We start from the raw sequence: 23,204 nt of genomic DNA on the forward strand, positions 1-23,204 counted from the left end.
ATGCTATTTTAGCATTTAATATTTTATTGTTATTATTTAAACATTAATTATATTGAAGTGGAAATAATGATATATAATAAAAACATTTTTTTTAAATGTATATACAAGAACACAAAAGAGAAACGTCTGCTAGAATTGTTTTTATTTAATGGTATTAATGATATGAGTGACATATTGCGTATAAAAATCGTCGAAAGGTAAAAATCTGAAGCATTATTTAAGATACGTGATACCTTAAATAATATTCGATCGCGTATCTTCAAAGAGCCGCGTTGTATGGTTCTTTGAAAATTCACACACGCTTCCATAAGCGATCGTTTATTGCGTAAGATTTAATCACGATTATCGAATGCGCTCGCTACAAGCAGAGAGATGATATTTTGTTCCCCATGATATTTTGTCATTTTTTTTTCGTTAAAACATTTTGCTATGCGTGAAGTTGCATTAATCTTAATAAAAGTTGCATATAAATGCGGTATAAAAAGGTTCTACGTGTAAAAATCTATTTCACATACGAGGTTTCTCCTAAACAGATCGCGGCGCGCGGCGCGATAAGGCACTCGACCGTTTGCCGTGTTGTATCGAGACTAAAAATTCTTTGGGCACAAATATACATGTATTGAAATGTTGATGCAAATGTTATATGTACGACATATTACACGTTGTCAAAAACTGTCCTGTCTAATTAAGTCGTTGCGGACAAAGTATCTCTTTGGTAATTATTGTAAGTGCAAAAATTAATTATCACAAGTAACATTAATCATATTATAATTAATTCTACAATAGTAATTATACGCAGTACGACGCGACAAGACGAGCCATTGACAGCGAATATCAATTATTGCAGTCGAAGTTCGAAGGACATTGTTTTTTTTCTTCTTCTGTATTATTATCGAAATGTAGCAAAGGATGCAGAAATTCTATAAAGAGCGATGTGAAGATAAACAATTTTACATTTGCCGTAATAAAATATACTTTTGACACAGTGACGACAGATATTTCTGCATTTCCTTTCTTTATATCTTCATCTTTCTTTCTCCTTTGAATCCAGCAAATCTGTCGCACTTTCAACCTGCAATAATCTCTGCATTTCCAGACGTTCTTGCTTTCAGTATATACGCATCGAACATCGAATTCGATATATACGACCCATATACGAATGCGCGATTCGAAAGGAAATGAACGAATAACGAATGCGAAGTCGAAGGGATTTGCATTCACTGTTCATTCATTTTTATCCACATTAAATCTAACGTTATCACAAATAATATATACATACATATGCAGGCGCGCGCGCGCGCTACATCATGCATACTTTTTATATATTTTTTTTTATATTATACATTATATTACACAATAGAACTTATATATGTAATATATAATATAAAATACATCTATATATATGTTATATATATTATATATATATATTGTATATATAAACACATATACATATATATACATATATAGAAACAAATATATACGATGCGGATCGTCATTGATTCCGCACTTTTAAAGGAATACGAATATGTCGTGTCTTCGTAGACAAATATATGTAAATGTTATAGCGAATCTAAATGAGAAAAAGAAACAGGAAACGATAACGGAATGATAACGCATGATAATCAGACGATTTCGTTATTGCCTCTTATTTCTTTTCCCATTTTCATTGTACATCATTAAGAATGAAAAACGAATTTGTTTCGCAACGAAACGGCGAATTCTTCTAGAAGATGCCGATTTGACGCCCCATCTCAGACGAGATCAACAGTAAATTTGTAAATATTCGACCTCGCTGACACTTTACAGGTAAGTACGGTTGTAAAGTTAAACGCGACAGAAATGTTGTGGAAAGTATCACGAGTATATATATCATTGTATTTGCAGCTCCGCAAAGCCGTCGCATCAAAATATACTTGTTATTACAATATATTTGTGACAATAGTCGTGGCAGAGACTTAATATATGTAAAAATGAATATTCGTATTCCTTCGGTGATTTTTATATAAAATCTTAAATTTAACTTATAATTTTTGTATACTATTCGTAACTGTAAAATCACGAACCTTTTAATTTTTAAGTCTTAAAATTTTTTTACTTTTTTATATCTTATTTCGATGCTTTATTTATACATTTACATCTCAACAACAAAATTGTCAGATCTCGTTGCTTAAAATAAATCTTTCATTTTAATCTTTTATAGATAACAACACGTAGGAGTAATAATATGTACATACATATATATGTAGCGTACGCAAAACATTTTATCGTTGTAAACTCACATTAAATTTTTTTACGTGAAGTCCTCAAATTATAAAATGAGTTTCAACTCATATTATTAAAACCATTTATTGTAGGGGATATTACAAAATATTTATCTTTGGCATCTTTGGCATAATCATGTAAAAATGTTTATAGATCTTTGAAATAATTCAGTTAACGTCCTATTTATCTTAAAATACCTCATAAAATTCATCTTCATTTAATATACATATATAATGTACATTAAATATATAATATTATGAAATTTATAGGAGATACAGCATATGAAATTTCTTTTTGTTATTTTATTTTTTATGCTAATTTTAAACTATTTTAAAGATCTATGAATGACATTATATGATATGAATGAAGAATAAGACGCGCAAATAATTATGCAAACAATTGTAAAAATATGCAAATATAACTTTTATATAATTACCGTTCAAAAATTTGGAAGCACTACCTTCTTTAAAAAAAAAACGATTCTTTAAATAAAATTTTTTCCTTGAAAAATGATTAGAAACAAATAATACTGTGTTCAATGGATAAAACAGATAGCAAATTTTTCATATATGACGTTTTTCTTTAGGATCTAAATAATGTAAATGAGCAAATTCGTATCGCAGAGAAGAATCTTAATAAATATGGACGAGACATTGGAGCAACAGAGACAATATGAGGCATGTGTTGATAAAATCAAACGCTAGTGCAATACGCCATCAGAAAGAGTTAAAAGTAAGAATTTCACGGAAATATTCTATCATTTAAAGTATAAATTTCCAAGATTCTGTCCAGAAATCTTCGGAAAGCGTTCTGGCGAATGTCGAGAGCGATTCAGCTCGGCGAATAGAGGATCTGTAGCGGGAAATAGAGGGTCTCAAGCTACGATTTGAGCAGAAAGAGACGAAGAATGCGATATAAAAAAAGATTTGTCTGAAATGACAGAAACGCAGTGCGAGCAATTGAGGGATTCTTCTTCAAAAGTATTGACACCAATGTTGTATTTCTTAAGAAAGCAGTACTTCTAAATTTTTGAACGGTAGTTTATGTATTTACTTTGATATTATTTATAGACGCCGTGTTAAACGGCAATTTTAAAACTTTCAGTCTTATGTCCATTTCTACCAATGTAGATTAACTTTAATCTCGGTTTAACTTTCTATCTTTATCTAACTCTTAAAATTAGAAAAAGATGAAAGGTAAATTAAACCGAGATTAAAATTAATCTGCGTTGATAGAAATGTTTATTCTTCATGAAACTCATAAATTTTTGGCAATAAAATCGCGAGAAAAAAAACGAAACAGCGTACGTTCGCATGCGTCACAGTCTAGGATATCCGTACCCTAGGTGCCTGTAGAAATAATTAAACTGATAATCGCGCAGTCTCATATAGTCCGATGCCACATATTGTGAGTACAAGTAATACGGCGGATAATACGACGGGTGATGAGGATAATACAAATTGTAGTATGACGACGGCATTACTTGGTGACGACTACGTGGCGGGTCCGTCCAGGGCCTGTGAAAGGGTACCTCGAGCTCGTTCTCAGCCTTCTCTGGTGATCTCGGATTCGCGGCGATCGGTCTGGCGTCATCACGTGCGTCGTTGTTGTCCGTGTTTTCCTCGACCGTGAGTCTTTCCATCGATTCCATCGAGTTCTCCGCGATACTCGCGACGCTGTCCCCCTCGCTCGCGACCTGATTCGATTCGGAGTCGTAGGTCAACGAGACCCCTTCGTCGGGACTGGAATCCGATTGGGCCTGATGATCGATCGAATGATGCTTTCGCTTGAATCGTGACTGACCCGTCTCGCGAAAACCCTTAGCGAATGGATTGTTATTGATCTTCAACTTCGTGATGTTCTCGTTCTGCAAAAATAACACACAGGTGTTCCCGTTAGACTCAATTACAATGGAAAAGGTTGCTTTACGTTCCCGAATCAGATCTCTTTTAGATATGTAAAAAAAATAAACTATGTAACAATAATATAATAAAGAAAGAAAGAAGGAATAATATTCCTATAATACATACTTGGTACGCCGTCACCGCGATAAATTCCGTCTCCTTAAAAGCAAACGTCGCGGTTGGATGGGTGAAGAGTTCGTTGTAGTTCTTTGCATCGAAGCAACGAACTATCCAGATCCTAGGCACGTATTTATGCATCGATGTTAATACCACCTGTAAAATATACATTTTTTTCTGAAATTCGTATAATTTAAAAAAAAATTAAAAATAACGTGAGATTTAAAACAACTTTGGATGGCACATCGTTAAAATCAGCAATGTCAAAAATTCATCGAGCCCTTAAACTATTATTGGAACTATTATTGTGAACGCATCAATATTTCATTTTCACATCTATTACATTTCGAGTTTGAACGATGCGATTTCTCATCAATTAGAAAAATATCAAAAACCCTGGAGAGCTCATATGCGTCGTTCGTAAATGTATCTTGCTCTTTACGAATTTCTTATTTTCGAGTGTTAAATGCGGAAAAAAAAGGATCGCCTTTACGCGGTATCTGCATCGCGAAAGACGATCCCGAAGAGGTGAGGGGAGATGAGTACGAAAGAGAAGAGGCCCTTTCTGTTAGCTGCGAACAAGGATTGGGGCGAAGGGACGAAAGGAGAGGGACGAAGCGCCGGGAATTTTATTAAATTCGTAATTAGTTTGAGGAACCGGGTAAAAGGGGCGCCGCTTTTTCGAGATAAGTTGGCGCCTCACTAAAGAGGCCGACGGTAGACACAGACGCGATTCCCGAAAACCAGACTAGGCCCTGCAACCTTCCCGGAATCACATGTCTCCGCGCCACCGAGGATCTCTCGTATGAATCTAGAGCGAGATGCACCACTTCAATACGCGATCTGGTAGTCGTTACTGACGTTTCACATTTTTTTTACGCGCGGGTTAAGACGGATTTATATTTTAGTATGAAAAGTATCACGTATACATCTTTCTTCGACAAATCTCAACGAGTCCGAAATCATTTAACACTTTGATTGCCAAATTGGTTTCGGCACGAATTTGGGTCAAAATCGAGAAGTGTGCGACTGTTTATAAAATATGCATAAAATAAACCGTATAAAAAATAAATACAAGAAAATAAGAATCATATATTTATATGTATATATAACAATATATAAATAATACATAGTATATATTATATATTATTTATATCATTAAATATTTAATGATATGGTTATAGAATAAATAAAACTGTCGCTCACCAAACGTAAATAATAGATCTCTTTGCGAAACCAATTTAAACAAATAGGTACTAGCAGAAAAATAAAAAATAATTCTATTTTTAATAAATTTAGCATATTATATACTTTAATATTTCAGTGTGTTTCTTTTAATGTCTTTATAAATCTTTGAAAGTAATAAAACTATTCCTAGCCGGATAAACAAAACCGTAAAGCCACGGGTGACAGGACTTGTAGAAACTTTCGGGTGACATGGCGGTCAAAATGCTAAACGATAGAAAAATGTTCATATTATAAGCAATTCTATTAGGTACGAGAGTTTTGGCGAAATAACCTTCAGAGGCACAAACAGAAACAACGAGACTTTTCTCCTTGGACGATTTCAAGCGGAATATTTACATTTTCACGTGAAGTTTGATTATCAAAACTTAATTGTAACACTGAAAAATAAAGGAATGTAAGCTACAATACAGTTTTTAATTCAAAAAATTCCTCGGTTCATCTATCTTTCCTTTGGCTGTATAATATATCTTTTTAATGAAAGATAATATAAGATATTTAACTGAATATTTAACAATAACTAATTTCCTAATTTTTTTTTCTTTTTATTTTCAGTGTTACATACTTCGATAGTCTTATATTAAATAAATCCTGTTTGAAAGAAAATATTGGCTAGGAAGAAAAATTTTCACGCTGACGTAAAGATTAGTGAAGACTTGTCGCCAAAATTCTACAACTCAAAATCGCTCATAATTAAAAATTTATTAACATTTCTACAGTAGGACATATAACTGTTTTTTCTTTCTGATTTTTAGCTGGTTTAGATTAGATAGAATAGGGAGATGTCTTAAATCAGACCAGATTCCGTTTCCCGATTAAAGAAAAAGGTGACGAAACTATGATAAACGCGCGACAAAGCGAATCTCTTGTTTGTCTAGCCGCTAAATCCACCTTTGTGGATTAACGTAAAGTTTTTCACGCATGAATCGGCTCGAATGGGTAATAACGAGCAAAAGTGCCGCCGAGCTCTTCTATACTCATCCTTCTTGCCGTCGACAAAGGTATGGAAGAGAACCGTAAAACGGCATTTTTAACACCAACGGCGATGATGGCGGCTTGGAGCCTTGTCGGCCGTAAACAAATCCGCTCTCGTTCAGTCCCAGTGGGGAAGGGAGGTATATCGATTACAGGGTATCGTGGAGCGTGCTAATCTCCCATAGATGCCGATCGACGTGCCGCACCATCTTGAGTAGCTTAGTCTCTACCGGAAAATGCACCGCCGAAAGACCGGCTCGGCGATCTTTTTTTTTTCCAGAAGTTTCTAATCCTCATGTAACCACAAGACGCGCTTCCTTTGAGCGAATTTTGTGAGAGAATTTAGTTCGAATACCCACAAAAATATCACGAGTCTTTGAATATATTTTTGCGTGCACCGATTTTATATATATATATGTACATATATACACTCGTATATATCTTTTTTAGTGGCTTACAAATTAAAACTTATTTATTAGACCGAGGAGAGATTTACCACTTTGATGTTAGGAAAAAACATACCTTCTAATACAGATTACTTTATAATCTAAAGAATCTAGATTACCGTATCACAACTTCTTTTATCTATCATCTGTTATCGCTATTTAAAAATATACAATATACAAAAATTGAGAAATAGGAGAAATGATTTTAAAAAATAGAAAACAAAATATATTGCATCGTAAAAAAAAGAAAGAAAATTTTGCGCAACTTTTAGAAGTACCTGAAATAATTCGTACAATGTTTCGTAACTATTAATTGGTATAGTTAATAGCGTTAATGCTAAAAAGAAAGAGTCGGAAACAAATTAGACGGGATGGGACGTAGCGATACTCGACGCAACATAAATAGAAGATAAAACGTAACACGAGACCGGGATAACAAAGATGGAAATGGGGAAAGAGGAAATAAGGATTTTTCAAAATATTTAAGGCTGTCAAAACATTGAAGAACCAGATAAATAAGTGGCGGTCATTAAATGAACGGTTTGTTCTCCTCTTATGTTTTCTACAAAGGATTGTTTTTCGCCCATGTATTTCTCTGTTAATTTTTGTATATCGTTTTATGATTTTATAACTAGATACTGATAATATAATATTTTTTGTTTTACAATATAAAAATTTACTAAAAAATATAAAACAAGTTATTTGTTAATTTAAAAAGAAAAAATATATGTATACACATATAATTCCTTTTAATTAACAAATAATTTATTTTATTCTTTGTTCTTATATGTAATATATATAGATATAGATATACGCACACATATATATATAAATTTATATATATAAATAAACTAAAATATATATAAATTGTGTGTGTGTGTATTTATATAATGGTGGACGCGTATGCCCCCACTAGGCCTGTTCGTTTTCGCTGCACTTCTGAACTAGTGAAATAAGTTAGAATGAAACAAATATATTTTCTTCTATTCTAACTTATTGCACTAGTTCAGCACACTAATTAGCCACGTGCGAGCAAACGCGCTTTCTCGTGAGCGCCTGGCCGCGCTACCTAAATATATAAATTAGCATAAAGACTCATTGCCCTCACCGAGATATGTCATCGGACGATCGACGCTACAAACCAACAATCGAACGAATTGGGCACATACTCGTGAAGTCACCATTGTGACTCGCATAAAATATGGTGACTTTAATTGCCCAAGAAACAGCACCAATAGACTAACTTATAAAATAAGACCTATATATATATATATCTATGTGCATTCATTACTTACCATATATTTCATTACCTATTACTTAGCTATATATTGCATACTAATTACGATAAGTACGATAATAAGTCAGCGCATATTACTTACGTTATTATTGGGGTCGTTGATGTTGTTCGTGAGCTTCAATTTATTGAAGCTGATCGGATTGTCCATCCAGTGGCTCCCCGTTGCCGGACTGTCGGGATGCTTATAAATCCTATAGCTGAAGGGCTGTTGCGGCTCTGCCGGCCCCGCAAAACTCCACCCACCCATATTGCTGTTCTTGCCCCCGTTCTGGTATCCACAGTACTTGTGGCGGCGATCGGAGGCCGGTGCTATCTCCATGAGGACATAATAATTCTCACGTTTCTCCAAACCGCTTACGTTTATCTGAACGGACGGGAACATGCGCCTGAAAAAGATCAAACAAAGGCTCCTAAAATCGCTGATGGATGGTGAGTCGTATTAAGTATTCAAATTCAGCTTTCAAAATTTCATCTCTTTCAACTGCAAGCTTCCCTATAGGACAATATAATCCCTTTCTGTGCGGAAAGCACCAAAATTTTCGCAGAAAAAAAAAAGAAATATTCTTTAGCTGCACATCAGGCAAAAAAGTAAAAAAGAGAAAGTAATAGTTTAACTCTTTATACATTTTGTGATTTATATTATTAAAATATCTAATAGTGTATAATTTCAGATGATGGAATAAATAAAACTATCATTTATAAAACAAAATAATAGGTATTTTTAAAATTGAGAAAAATAAATATTAATATTTTAATTTTAATGTCTTTATAAATACTTAGTAAAATCATTTTTAATCGGGTAAATAAAACTGTCACCCAGATATAGACGACATAGTAGTCAAAATGTTAAATAAAGATACGTTCATTTTTTTACGAATCAATATTTTGTATGTAAAAGTATAAATATTGCGCTTCAAAATGGTGCGCTTTTTTTTATTAAAACATCTATCTTTGTGTGTATTATATAGATATAGAATATACAATATAATATAAATGAGAGACATATCGAGTAAATAAAAGCTTGTCTTGCTCCTTTAGCTGTTTTCTTTAAGCTGTTTTATGGATATCTCTGTAAACGGTTTTATCATAAAATCTTTAGAAAGGTACTTTCTACATATAGATACATATAGGTACTTTTGATCAATTTAACACAATCATGTATAAATAATGACGTTTCATACTCTCTAAATCTGAATCAGTGAATAAGTCATTGATATCAATGTAAAGTATGCCACTGATTCGAATCAGATTTATAGAGAGTAAATAATATCGAAAATGGAGACTTTATTGAACACTAATGATATAGCACAGAGATAAGATTAGAAACGACGCATGTGCGTAGAGTCCTTTTACAGATAATTTTGCCTCGTAGAGACTTTTAACGCTAAAAAGGTCTTTTCGTGCAGGTAGTATTCGCACACTTTTCCACGAAAGAACAAAGGTCTTCGTTTATAGTCATTAACGTGCCGGGTGCCGGCGACGGGTAGGCGTCGCCGAGAGAACGACGCCGACGCTGCGTTAAGTCCGCTCCTATTACTACGCGAGACTTCCAGCTTTCACCCTCGTCAACTAGTTTTTCCGACTACGCAAATATTTCCACGGAAAGTCAAATCGAACAGCCGCCGTTTGCCTGCCTAATTGCGGGTTTTCCCCCAGTATTTTTCGCGTTCGACCTCGTATCGAGTCGGCCGACAAAGGATTTGCCTTCGTGCGCCCGGTCTGCGGCTAGCCTTGGTGCTACATTGTCAATACATTAGTAGGTAAAGACAGTGAAGCTTGGAGACGAGACTTTTCGGTGCAGATATAACAAAAAATCCTGAGTCGTTAAAAATTATCAAAAGTAGCCAACCGTATTATTCTTCGTCATTCTCTCAAAAGGCGCACCATTATACAAATTCCAATCGCTTTCCATTTCACTCTGCTTTGTATAAAAACATCAGTGAAAGTCAGAGACTCAGACTCTTCAGTAATATAACAAAAAATCCTAAGTCGTTATAAATTATCAAGAATAGCAATCGTATTATTTTTCGTCGTTCTCTTAAGGCGCATACGATTATAAAAATTCCAATTGCTTTCCATTTTACTTATTTGCTTTTGTACCATTAATCATGGCGCGACTTAGAATCACGTCTTTTATTTTACATTAGACGATTCTTTTCTCTCTTATTAACGTTCAAAAGATTCGATCGCGATAATAACCGCGGCGAAACAAAAAATTTTTTCGAGAAGCGATCCTTATTAGCTATACGTAATGTCGCGTTCGCCCCGCGCCGTCCCGACGGCTGTCGGGTGCTCGTGCCCCGATGCCGCCGCTGCGACAGACGCATCTGGTTTAAGGAGCCTCTTGTAATTACGCGGCGATGAGATAACGTCTGCAGTGGCAGTGGTGTGATATAACGTCGCATCTCAGTGGCACGAGCTCTGGGAGTTGGGAGCCCGTGTCTCATCCTGTTATACGATTACGGGACCCACTCGAAAGTCGCGTGGGCTATCCTCCTCACGTGCGCACGCTGTTCGACATACCCCCCGACATAAAAACGGCAAAATTAAAAGCAACAAATCTTGTATACACGTCCTGATTACCTCTGAGCCAATGACAAAAGAATGCGGTGCCTTTGTTTCCTGACTTTTCGTTTCCGTACTTTTGTTGAATTTATTACTAACATTAAGTGAAGCCTTACTGCAAATATTTGCTGTGACAAACTTTACCTGAAATATCTCTACCGCTACGCTTTAATATATATTCTTCTATTCTTTATTGAATAAATAAGCAACAATGTGTGTGTGTGTTTTTAGTATTTCTTTTCATTTATGACAATTTTAAATGTTGCTTAAAAGGAAGGAATTAAGACTTCTTTTTTCGAAAAAGGTACACAAAAAGATTGCAGGTTTCTTTTACCTAAAGAAAAAAACGTCCCGACCATTTGTGCCATTGAATCAACTGTAGCTATAGAATCATTTTTTTGAAAACTGAAACCAACTCTGGAAAGACCATAGTCATAGTCGTGTCATTTATCTTCCAAAGGATTTTTTTCACCGTTTCAATTCTTTTTCTAGGAAACAGTGCATTATAACTACCTGTCGATCGCCACTTCTGTTATATACACATTTGTCACTCCACTTCATTATCGCGTACATAGGTTGCGTTCCGATATTCACTGCAAGTACTGAAAATCTATAGTTTGCGTAACGTACACTATAGATTTTCAGTACTGACAGTGAATATCGGAACGCAGTCATAGTAAAGGAAAATCAAGGACGTATACCGCACGGCGATCAAAAAGAGAGAAAAATTCCAAAAACTGCACATTCGAAAGCAATGACACATAGTTGTGGACAAATATCGTGCTGAGAAATATAAATCGAGTTCGCAAGATTTATATTTTAGCGCGAAACAGAACAATAGAGAAAGGAAGAAAGTGAGGAGAAGGTGAGGGAAGGGATCGAGGGAAGAAGAAGCACGTGGTGAGCACGTGGTTTCCGCACGAACAGCGAAGTGCCGGAAGAGACACACGGACCACGGACAAATGGACAGACAGACAGACACGTCGCTATTGTCGCGACCTGGCAAAGATAAACATGTGTGTTTGACCCTGACTTTCTTTTTCTTACCCAGAACGCTGATCGCTCGTTTACGATCCGTCAGCTCGTTAAAAGCACGATCGATGGTCGCCTTACGTCGATCAGGAATCAGGAGAGACGTTGGACCACACACCTAAAGTGGTCCAGTGTCACGTAATTAGATATTCGACGTATAACGTTACAAAAGTGTAGGTTGCTTCCCAACGAGACTCCGTGCAGGAAATGCAATTTTTTCGGAAAATGCAATTTCTAACGAAATAACGCGCAACGGAATATCTTCCATTTCTGTTACAAACATATGTGCAAGGAAACGCAAAAAAAAGTCGCTTAAGATTAAAAAAAAAAAAAAGAAATATTAAGAAAGTAAAATACAAAATGAATTTAAAAATATTGTATATATGAATAAACTGTATAAAACTGATGTGTAACCCTTACAGAAATTTAATTACTTATTTTGAGTATTAAAAGCACTGTTTTTAATGCTTTGAATACTCAATATAAGTAATTATAATCATTAGCCAAATAATCACTTACAGTATTAAATTTCTGTAAAGGAATAAAATGAACAAACCGTATGACGTATAAATAATAATTCTTAACCCCGAAAAAAAATTTCAAATTTGCATAATGCAAAACCCGAGCACCCGATATATTATTTATCATAAACTTTGTGCCGCGTCACGCGGAAGAGATATAATCGAATAATTTTTCTTCGCATATCTTCGCGCTTAATTTGAGTGTGAATGACGCACACTGACGCACAAAATCTAGTTGTTGAACGTAGACAGTCTCTAATGAGTCACGAACGCTCATAAGCGGTTACAAATCTTTTCATGATCGCTCTTCCTTCCTTCCGCCCTTTCTTTCGCCCTTCCGGTTTTCACGACCTGACGCCCACGCGACACCGATATATTACACGGAAAGCGTGGCGCGTGATACGCGCGCGTTCGCATTATCTGCTTAAAGCCACGAAAAATTCTACGTACCCGTATCGCTATTTATCACCCCGAGTCCCATCTGAAAAGAAATTATCCGATTGTTTATCGGCGAAAGCTTCGGTCAGTTGGAAACGGACCGACGTCCTTGTACGTGTTTCGACTAATGCTTCTAGCGCGCGTCAAAATGACTTATTTTGCTTCCGAAAAAACGAAGAACGCATCTCTAACCGGTTATAACGCCTATACTGACCCCCGATCGAGACGGACAATGAATCCTAAATGTCGTTGCGGTACATTATCCTACGAGACTAATCGCGTTGTCGTCACTCCGGAACGCCCAGTCTGCCTGGCTGTCTAGCTTAGGAAACGATCCTATCGCACGTTAAGAAAATGACTGGAATGTGTGTCAGCCCGAATTTCGGAAGCGACGGAAGCGTAGAGGGATTATTATCGGAACGCTTAAATGTCCCACGAATATATTAGACCTTTAAGCGAGAACCCCCAATTTCGGAATATTAAAAAACGCTGTAACGTCCGTGTCTCTTCTTATTTACGATGGTGTATAACGCGACGTTTCCCTTAACTCGGCGTTACTAACAATAACAAGGGAAAATTTCCAACTCGGGCATCCAATAACGAAGTATGAAAATTTGCTAATATATACATAAAGGATGTTCCGATAAGCAATAAGCTATTTTTTTTGTTGCCCGAATTCATCCTGAAGGGGTAAAATCAATCCCTGAAAGTTGTCCACTTTTTGTTTTATTTTATTCATAAAAAAATTTAAAATAGTAGAAACATTATATCTTTTAATGATATTTATCGATTAAAAAATTTATCAATTAATTGTTTAACGAATTATAAAAATGTATAAACAAAAGCAAACGAAGAATATATATCCTTAATATTCTTATAAAAACTTTTAAGTGATTTTTTTTCATAATAATATTTATAATACATATTAATACATGAAATATTCCTAAAGGCCTAATTTAAAATATTCCAAAAACTTGGTTCCTTTTTTTTACGACTCTTAATAAACCCCACGCTGATAATTATCGATATAACATATTTTCACCTTGCACCCTAACTCGTTAAATATATATATCTACTGATAATTTTCCCAAATATATACCTGCGTTAAATCTGTGAGACGAGACTACTGCAATGAAAAGCGATCCGACAGCTTAATTGTTAAAAACATGATAATCGCCACGTGCGTCAACCTTAGCAAAAAAAGACTTCAGATATAACTGTTTGGGTAGACAGTGACAAAAAAAAGTGACCTCAAACGTATGTACAATCATATCAAAGTGCAAACTATCTTCCGAAAGCTTTCAAAAGGGGCAAAAAAAGCTTTCTCTCGAAATGGAAGACGCGACGAGTGTCTTTTTAATCTCCAAGATCTGGCGTCCCGTCAGAAGCTGTCCGACGAAGAATTTGCGGCTATATTCCGTCGCGTCATCGACTAGCACCTTCGCAAATCTGCGATAAGGGATGGTGCCTAAGGGTATTACGTTATTTTGCGGGATCCCCATGGCGCGGACCCATTGTTCCCTAAAGATATCGCGACGCGACGGCTTCGACAGCGCCGGCGTGGCGCCGGAGTGCAGCCTCCGGTTGCAAAGCAGACAGTGTGGGGGAGTGGTCGCAACCCGGCGTCTCGTCGATGCCACCTCTCACAGGCGCCGAGGCTGCCGAGACGAAGAAGAGGCCTCGAGAGGTATCTCGTCTTGCTTGTTCAATTGAAGGCACGAGCGCCACTGCCGAGCGTCACTCAGGCGCGTCAGAACGCGCGCGGCAACGTATAATTATTGTTGCGATCGTTATAAAACTTAAATCTTCATATCTCCAATCACGATTTTGCCGATGATCTATTATCGAGATCTATTATATTAAATTTGGAGATTTCTTTGTTTCGTCCACCACAAATTTTACGATAATTTGAGAGATTATTATGATTCCGCGCTCACACGAGAGATCTGTGTCATTGCGTTATTGTTATTTTATCGTTCGGCTTTGTTTGAGTCGTGACTGTTTTTTCTTGCCGCAATTATTTTATTTATTCTCAGTTGACATTGCCCAATCCGAGAGCAATGAGGTTTATAAATAATATAAGAAAGAAAAAAATAAAAAATTTGATGTACGTATACTTGCTTTGAAAAAGAAAGAACAAGAATGCAATGAGGATGTAAAGTACTCACCGACCGCTCTTGGTAATTATCATTTCTGTACTATTCTCGTAGAATTGCTGCCAGAGATTTCGATTAAGCAGCTCCACGTTGACTCCGCGCAGCAATGGGGGTTGAAATACCCATTCGTTTGAATTCATCCTCTCACCTGCAAATTAACCAGAGTATAATTCGTGCGATTAGTCAACGGATATAAAATTGTTCAATCAACGATAAATTAACCCTTCTGGTCAATGATCAAGTATCCGGTTACCTAAAACGACTTGAATATTAAAAATGTTTATATGTTAATTCGCGAATTGTTTTGTGATCGCTTCAGACCTAAGGATATAATAAGACCTAATGATATAATAAGAAATCATTTTCAATAGATTTTATCTTGGTACCAATTTTACCTTTTGTACACGGTCGCCGTGAAGTCAAATAGTACGCCATTCAATATAGGTACTTGAGTATCGAATTTGATTTTTAAAACTTAATAACTAATAAAAAATTAATTAATATGAAGAAAAGTAGAAAATATTCTTAACTGCATAAAATATACGTCCGTTCACATTCGCTGCTCAAACGGACAATGAGACGAAGAGCGCGTGCAGGCTAATAAGTATAGCTCTGTCGGAATTAATTTTCTCTGCCCAAAATGAACCACAAAAGGCCTTTGAGTCGGAAAACCTCTAAATTTGATGCCCAGATATAAATTATCGCAGTGCAATTTCGAAAACACGTAGTGGTATTCATACATATTGATGGAAAGGTAAAAAATTAATGCATTTTGACAGAAAAATATCAGCTCAAGCTGCTAACCTCATTAGACAATATTTTATACAAATTCGTTTTCTTTTAAAAATTATTAAACTATAATACGAACATATATATAATCGAAAAAAAATTATTTTGTATATAATTATATATAAAACTTTGCCGTATGTTTTCCTTCTCCCCTATAATCTCTATATATACATATAAAAAATAACAATAAGAAGAATAATTAAAAAGTAATTAGAAAAATATAACTTTCACATCGTCTTTTTTATCAAAAAGTAAAACTGCGATTAGATTCTCTCTAAGGACCGATATCACAGTTTCCGATTAACGTGATCCTCCGATTAAACTCACTCTGTATCTCTTTCTAACTGTCCCCCTAGAAAGAGACGAAGAGTGAGTTTAATCGGAGGATCACGTTAATCGGAGACTGATGTGATATCGGCCCTAAATCTGAATCAGTGAAAAGACACTGGAGTGGCATATCAGTGACTACACATTCACTCTGATATCAATCTAAAAATAGGGGACTTTCCTCTAATATTAAAAAATAAAATAAAAGGAAAAAGTAACTTATTCAGACTCTCAACAGCGAATCAATAAATTGTGGTAATTAAAGGGCTATGAGAATACAACGTAATTGTTGATAACTTTCAGATTACAGTGGATTTATTCAAATTTCACAATATAATGTTCCAGACGTTTCAGGTCCACATCATTGAGCCACCTTCAACGATGTTAAAATTAATAATATCTATTTCTCATGTTTCCCATAAACAGCGTTGTATACTCTCATAATTCTTTAGTTAAAAAAAAAATGTATATACATACATAAAATATAAAGAAAAAATACACATACATATCCCTTAAATGACCAGTGGGGTCCAGCGAACCCCAGACCCTTTAGAATGAAATGTTTTCAAATGTTCTTGCCAAAAATGGAGCTCATGCTCCCATTGATGATAGTTGAGTACGTGACCTACCCGTTTGTACACTTAGCAGTAGTACTCGCAGTTTACTTAATTTTTTATACTATGTTGAAATTGAAATTTTAACAATATTAGCATTTTATACTCTTCTCTAGACCTTGAACACCATTGAAAAAAAATTGTCATAACTAAACATCAAAAAATCAATGAGTAAAGAGACATTTTTCATGCTGGGGTCTTTTAGACCCCTCAGTGAATTTACGAGATTCTTGAGAGGTGTGGCATTTAAGGGATATATTATAGATAATATAGATCTGATAAAATGGCAACATTTCCTTAACTTTCTATTTAACAATTAACAAGGCATGTAAATCCACGCGCAATCCAAACCAAAGTCTCAAGAAAGAAAAAGAGAGAGAGAGAGAGAACGGAGAATAAGAGAATTTGCATAAAAAAAATATTACATTTTTTTTGTTTGTAATTTAAATATACATCATTATAAATTTATTTACAACAAAATTTTAAATTTCAATCAATAAATAGGTATTCAAAAATGAAATTAAATTTTAATAATATTTGAAATTTTCTGTGCTGTGAGAAAACGATTTTGATTGGCTGACAAGTGCATGACGTCACATTGCAATAGTCTCAACTCTCCGTCTGCTAGGCTGCGTTTGGAAACGTCATCCAAGTGCACACGAGTATACTCCCTTCTCTTTCTATCTCAGCGAGTTATAAGTTATGTCAGCGTCAAACGGGAAGATTCTATTTGTATTCTCACGTTTTTATCTTGAGGTATACATAAAAAAACAGTTTACCTGGTGTTTTAATAACAGTACTTTTACATAAAGGTACAAAACACGTTTCATGTGTCTTTGCTTTACTCATTTTTTAAAATAAATGATTGTTTCAATGGTTAAAAGTATTACTTTACTGCGGTGTGACGTCACACACGACGTTCGGGAAGACTCGAGAGAAACGGTCGTTTCCGGACCGTTTTCGGCATTTCAAATAATGCAATATTGTATTGCTTATTTTCTCGGTTATTTTGCGTTAAAAAATTACGAAAAAAAAAGACAATTAAAAGAACATTTAAGAAATTATTTAATGCAATTTTTAAAAAAAATTACGCAAATTCCCTATAATATTATACAAATATTAAGATCGAGACTTCTAGAATTCATTTTAATATAACGATGACTATTCGTCGGTATAATAATCCCTTACGCGACACGAATCATCAATAGCGCGGCAGACGTTGCGAAGAAGCGTCGCGCTGGCTGCGAAAGATCGAATATATTAAGAAAGAAATTGGCGTGGGTGAGGTAACACAAAAAATAGAGCAGCGGGGCCACCCTTTACAGGCATTGACCACCGCACTTGTCACGTAGCATTATGGCCACAACTATCCCGGCACCCGTAAGCCCATAGTAAAAAGCCATATAGGTAGATAATAGATTCGCCCGGTCGACGATCGGCGACCTTTCATCTTTAGCGAAATAATCAAATGCGCTGTCGGTGCCTATATAGTGTGGAACGCATTACACGGGATATTTGGCGATTGGCAAGGTGACCGAGAAGAACACGGTCTCCTCATTACGGTGTAAATCGATTCGTTAGAGTGACCTTTTTCTTCCAGGAACGCACACCGTAAACGGAGAGCAGGCTGGTTTCGAATTTTCGCCATCAGGCACCACGGCAGGCAAGATTCGCGTTACGAGACGTTTGACCATCACGAAAATCATTTTCTTAGAACAGATTTCTTCCCAGTTGAAAACTCATACAATATTCAATCATCACGCTGAGAATTTTTGTTTTGATAAAAAATATCTATATATATAATCACTCCAACAATGCCACGCCGGCGCCGGCAGCGTATCGAAATTAATTTTGAAGAAAGAGAATGGAGTAAGAAGTAAAGATAAAACACATGGGAGATTATTAATCGTAAATTTTAGAAACTTTTGCACGTTACGTCGGATCGGAGATTCAACAGATCTCTTTCAAATTGAAATTATATCTTAACAATCGCGCTAAGGACTTTTGGTAAAAACAATATAATTGCTCCAACAATAGTTCCGCGACAGCGTATCGAAATTAATTTTGAAGAAATAATAGAGAAGAAGTAAAGATAAAACACAGAATCGAATGGGATATTATATTAATCGTAAATTTTAGAAACTTTTACATGTTATTACATCGGATCGGATTCAACTGATCTCTTTCACCTTGAAAATTCATTTCGAATTTCATACCGTCGCGCTAAGGACTTTTGGATTAAAAACAATATAATTGCTCTTCGATAATATAACGACAGCGTATCCAAATTAATTTGGAAAAAGGAACGAAGATGAAAGAATCGAGTGGGAGATTATATAAGTCGCGAATTATATCTGAAACTTTTACATATCATTAAGTATATCGAATCGGGATATCAACAGATCTCTTTCACCTTGAAAATTCATTATAATTTAACTGTCGCGCTAAGGACTTTTGGATTGAAACCAATATATAGTTTGCTCCGACGATGCAATAACGACAGCATTGAAATTAATTTTGAAAAAAGGATGCGAGAAGGAAGTGAAAATGAGAGAGAGAGAGGGAGAGAGGGAGAGAGAGAGAGAGAGAGAGAGAGAGAGAGAGAGAGAGAGAGAGAGAGAGAGAGAGAGAGAGAGAGAGACTGTCTCGAGATTATTAGTCGCGAAATACACCTGAGAAACTTTTACACGTCACGCACACACATCGGCACGGTATCACACGATTCGAGTTCTTGACATTATAAAATTTGAAATATCAAATATCATACAACGTCTAATTGCGTTGACGAAAATTCAAAATCCCGTACCGTAAACACAAGCCGCTAACGTTCACCGGTTGCCCGGCTTGTCACCTTGGCCGATTACGGGGCGAATTATAACAAATAACGTACCTAATTTGCGTTGCAGAGCGCTCGGTGACTGCGCGAAGAGCGGCGATGCCAGTTGCATATTCAGTTCCAGGGGCATCAGTGCGTTGTTTGGATCCTGAAGAAACATCTCCGATGATCGACGTTTCTTCTCCGACACCGTCGGTGTAAGGTATAAGGCGAGCACGGAAATGCTCAGAACGAACGTCGAAGTCACGTGCAGTTGTAGAATGGAACTGGAGGAGACTATTAAGTGAGACTGACTGAGACGACCGGTTCTCGCCAATCTCGCCTACCAGTGACCTACCACAAAACGGGATCAGTGCAGCCCCGCCGAAACTAGGCGAACTATACGTCCCGCGCGCTCGTTGGTCGAACATGGCCGCCCACAAACTATACTCCGTCGCAACGCCTACGTGCTTGATTGGCTGCAGGTTTCGTCACCGCGACAAGTGGGGACTGGGTGGGGAGTGGGGACACGCGCGTGTGTCACGCTGCGCGTCGCGCCTCGCCGCTCGCCGCTCGCTTCGCCTCTCAAGGCGACAAACATAACACTCCGAATCCGAATCCGAAGGAGAGACGAAGGTAAGATGAAGCGTGATGCGCTACACGAAATGCATTTTCCTGATTTCCAACAGCGACACCTCGAAAACGGTCACTATAATGGCTAGTAATTTGACTAATTAAGAATTATTTCTTTTTTTATCTCCCTCGTTTCTGATTTGCTGTATTTGAATTCTCGGAGATACGTGAAAATATGTTAAAAGATATTTATAAGTGTTTTTAGATATTTAAAGATTTAAATATTTATAGATATTTTAGTTTTGATTTTTTAATTCCTTTTCCTAAATGTTTCAATTAAAATTTAATATTATATGAATATCATTGTACGCTTAATTTCGAATTTTGTGTTTCTATGAAGATAAAACGCTCAAATTTAAAAATATAGCATACATGTATATATATACTTATACAATATATGCTATATTTACATATATTTAATTTTTTATAAACAGGTATATTTATAAAAATAAGCAAACATTTTTATAAATATTGTGTATTTATTATACATATGCATATAAATTTCACAGCAACATTCTGTTTAATATAGAATTACAGTGCCATCAGAGCAGGCGTTAATTCCACGCGTTCTATAATACGCGACTGTAAAGCCGTCGGGAAAAATTGACAAGTGCATCAAATGACTGCGCCGAGATCGTTGTCGCCGTTTCCACCATCAGACACTGACCCTGCACGGATTTATGTCGCGTGTTCCCGCGGATCTCGTCACACGTTCCCGTTATGAGCATCATGCACGAGACAGAACATTACGGAATTGTCACTATTTAAATTATAGAATCCGACGGGCGAACAGATATGACTGTAAACTTAATTGGAATCGTGACAACGATTGAAAAATATAAAATTACACAACGGACATGCTAATACCTATATAAAATTCGTTATACTTATAATCGTGTTACAATATGTTATAAACATATATGAAATATTAATAATTAATAATACATATATATATATGTATATGTATATGTATAGATGCACCATATTATATACTATAGGTATATATAGGTAGTGAAGGCAAGAAAAACGTTAAATAATCGATTACATATAGTTATAAATGAAAAAAGTTGAATAATATCAATTAAAACCACTTGTTTGTAATATCGAAGTGTTATATGTGTTAAGTGTTATATTAATGAAATAATAAAGCTAATAAAGATAATAAAGGTAATAAATATTATATCACAACCATAATGATAATGATAGATTTCTTAAATTTTATCTATTAAGCATTTTTATAAAATAGCTTTATGTCGCGGTCAAAGAAAAAAAATTATTCAATTCAACTTTTCAAAGATTTCATATTCATGCAATTGCGAATACTCAATTATAAAACGAGATTTCGGTTTAATAAAAAAATTCGATACGTTATAAATCATATTCGAAATGCAAACTCTTTGAAAGCGAAAGTTACAGTTATATATCTTTCTATTTTAGAGCACAATATTTTATTCTTTCTATGCTACCTTTTATTCACCCCTTTGCGGCCTTTGCACATTTTTCTCATCGAGAAACTTTCTCTTCTCTCCTCTTTTATTTCTATTCTTTTTTTTCATCTCTGATTTCCTAGCTTTGATTGTATATCAAATATAGTGACACTTGTTTATATAGTTATTAGGGGAGACCGGGGCTCATCGTTGGTACCGTTTTCACTATTTTTTTTTTTCATGCTATATAGGAACGCTCCTGTATACTGTATAGCTTCTTTGTAATAAGTGAAATACGAACATGCTGCATTGTATAGCCAACTTGCTCCAATAGTATAGGGTAAGTTGTCTATGCGACAAAAGTCCATGTTAAATTAAATGAAAACGTAATAGAAACACAAAACGGGTAACAGAATACGTGTAATACTTCTTGATAAAGATTTGTATCTTTTAAAGTTATTTTATTGTAATAATTGAATAGCAAATTGCTGTTGCAGAAGAACAATTGTAAACTATTTTAGATGTAGCTTTTTTCATCATAAAAATATTAATATAAATATATATCTAGCTTCTATCCAACATTGTAGAGGTATATAGCAAATCACAGCTCAAACAGGTCTCACGCGCGCGGCAACAACAACAAAGTCAAGCTAAGCGTGTCTTGATATGTGAGCCAACATACCCCATCCCTACATACGTTTTATTTCAGTCACTTTATTATTATAAAATTACTGTTGTTAGTCAAAATAACATATGTCGTATAGTAACAGAAACTTTTTTTTTAAACTATAATGATGATACGTCATCACTTTGATTTACTTTTCAAGCTGAAGAACATTAATACGATATTTTGAGAAACGCTCGAAAATTTACTTGCCACCTCTTGAATCAGAGCTTTCTCTTTTTCTATTGTAATATTTGTCTGATTAAAATAAAACTTTGGAACCCCGGTCTCCCCTAACGCGGCGTTAAAAGAAATTTATGCGTATATATACTTTCTGCATTCCCTCAATGCGTTCTTCTTTTTACCGTAAATAATGCGATTCCTCTCGGTTTCCTTTCGTGTCTTCCGGTGTATGGCAATAAATAAAGAAAGAGTGACATATATATAGCTTATGATTTGGAAGTCCCAGCCATATTTCCCTGATACGACGGCATAATTGCTTCAAAGTAAATATATGTTTTCCATATACACAAGTCTAAACTTTCCAAATCGACTTTCCATTATATACCTTCGGAATATATATATGCAGAAAAAACTCGCCAAAAGTGTGCCGAAACGTTTTGAGACTATACTTTTTCACGTAAGATAATAAAATGATACTTACGAAATCAGTCAGAGCTTTGATCTATAATTGTATATATTGATACTTACGAATTGCAGTCTTGCACGTGCACACTTCGCCCTCGGTAGATATTTCATTTATCATAAGCATATGTATTAATGATAAAAAATGCTGTAGAATATGATTCAGTTGTACCTTCACGAGTGGCGGATCGAACGGTGCATTTATTATTATTATCAAACTATTTATACTTGTCATTTAAAATTTTAAATGGCTTCTGTCTTTCAAAGGTATATTATATTCTATATAGCGGCCACAGATGACCATCACACGGTCAACGTGCAATGTTAACGTT

The 23,204-nt window shown here is 35.4% G+C and overlaps 1 protein-coding gene across 1 annotated transcript; it reads right to left on the reverse strand.

The window, feature by feature from the left end:
* Window positions 1–438: 438 nt before the first annotated feature.
* LOC143900684 (T-box transcription factor TBX3) lies at window positions 439–19,862 on the reverse strand. Its single transcript, XM_077412316.1, has 5 exons — window positions 19,579–19,862; window positions 14,971–15,106; window positions 8,329–8,632; window positions 4,293–4,439; window positions 439–4,129 (listed from the first exon to the last, which is right to left on the reverse strand). The coding sequence occupies exons 1-5, from the start codon at window positions 19,682–19,684 to the stop codon at window positions 3,581–3,583; spliced, it is 1,242 nt and encodes a 413-aa protein (XP_077268442.1). The 5' UTR covers window positions 19,685–19,862; the 3' UTR covers window positions 439–3,580.
* Between the last annotated feature and the right edge of the window lie 3,342 nt (window positions 19,863–23,204).

This window comes from Temnothorax americanus, unplaced genomic scaffold, assembly GCF_048541705.1.
Source record: "Temnothorax americanus isolate GAGA-0224 unplaced genomic scaffold, ASM4854170v1 Scaffold3, whole genome shotgun sequence".
In the NCBI taxonomy this organism is placed as follows: domain Eukaryota; kingdom Metazoa; phylum Arthropoda; class Insecta; order Hymenoptera; family Formicidae; genus Temnothorax; species Temnothorax americanus.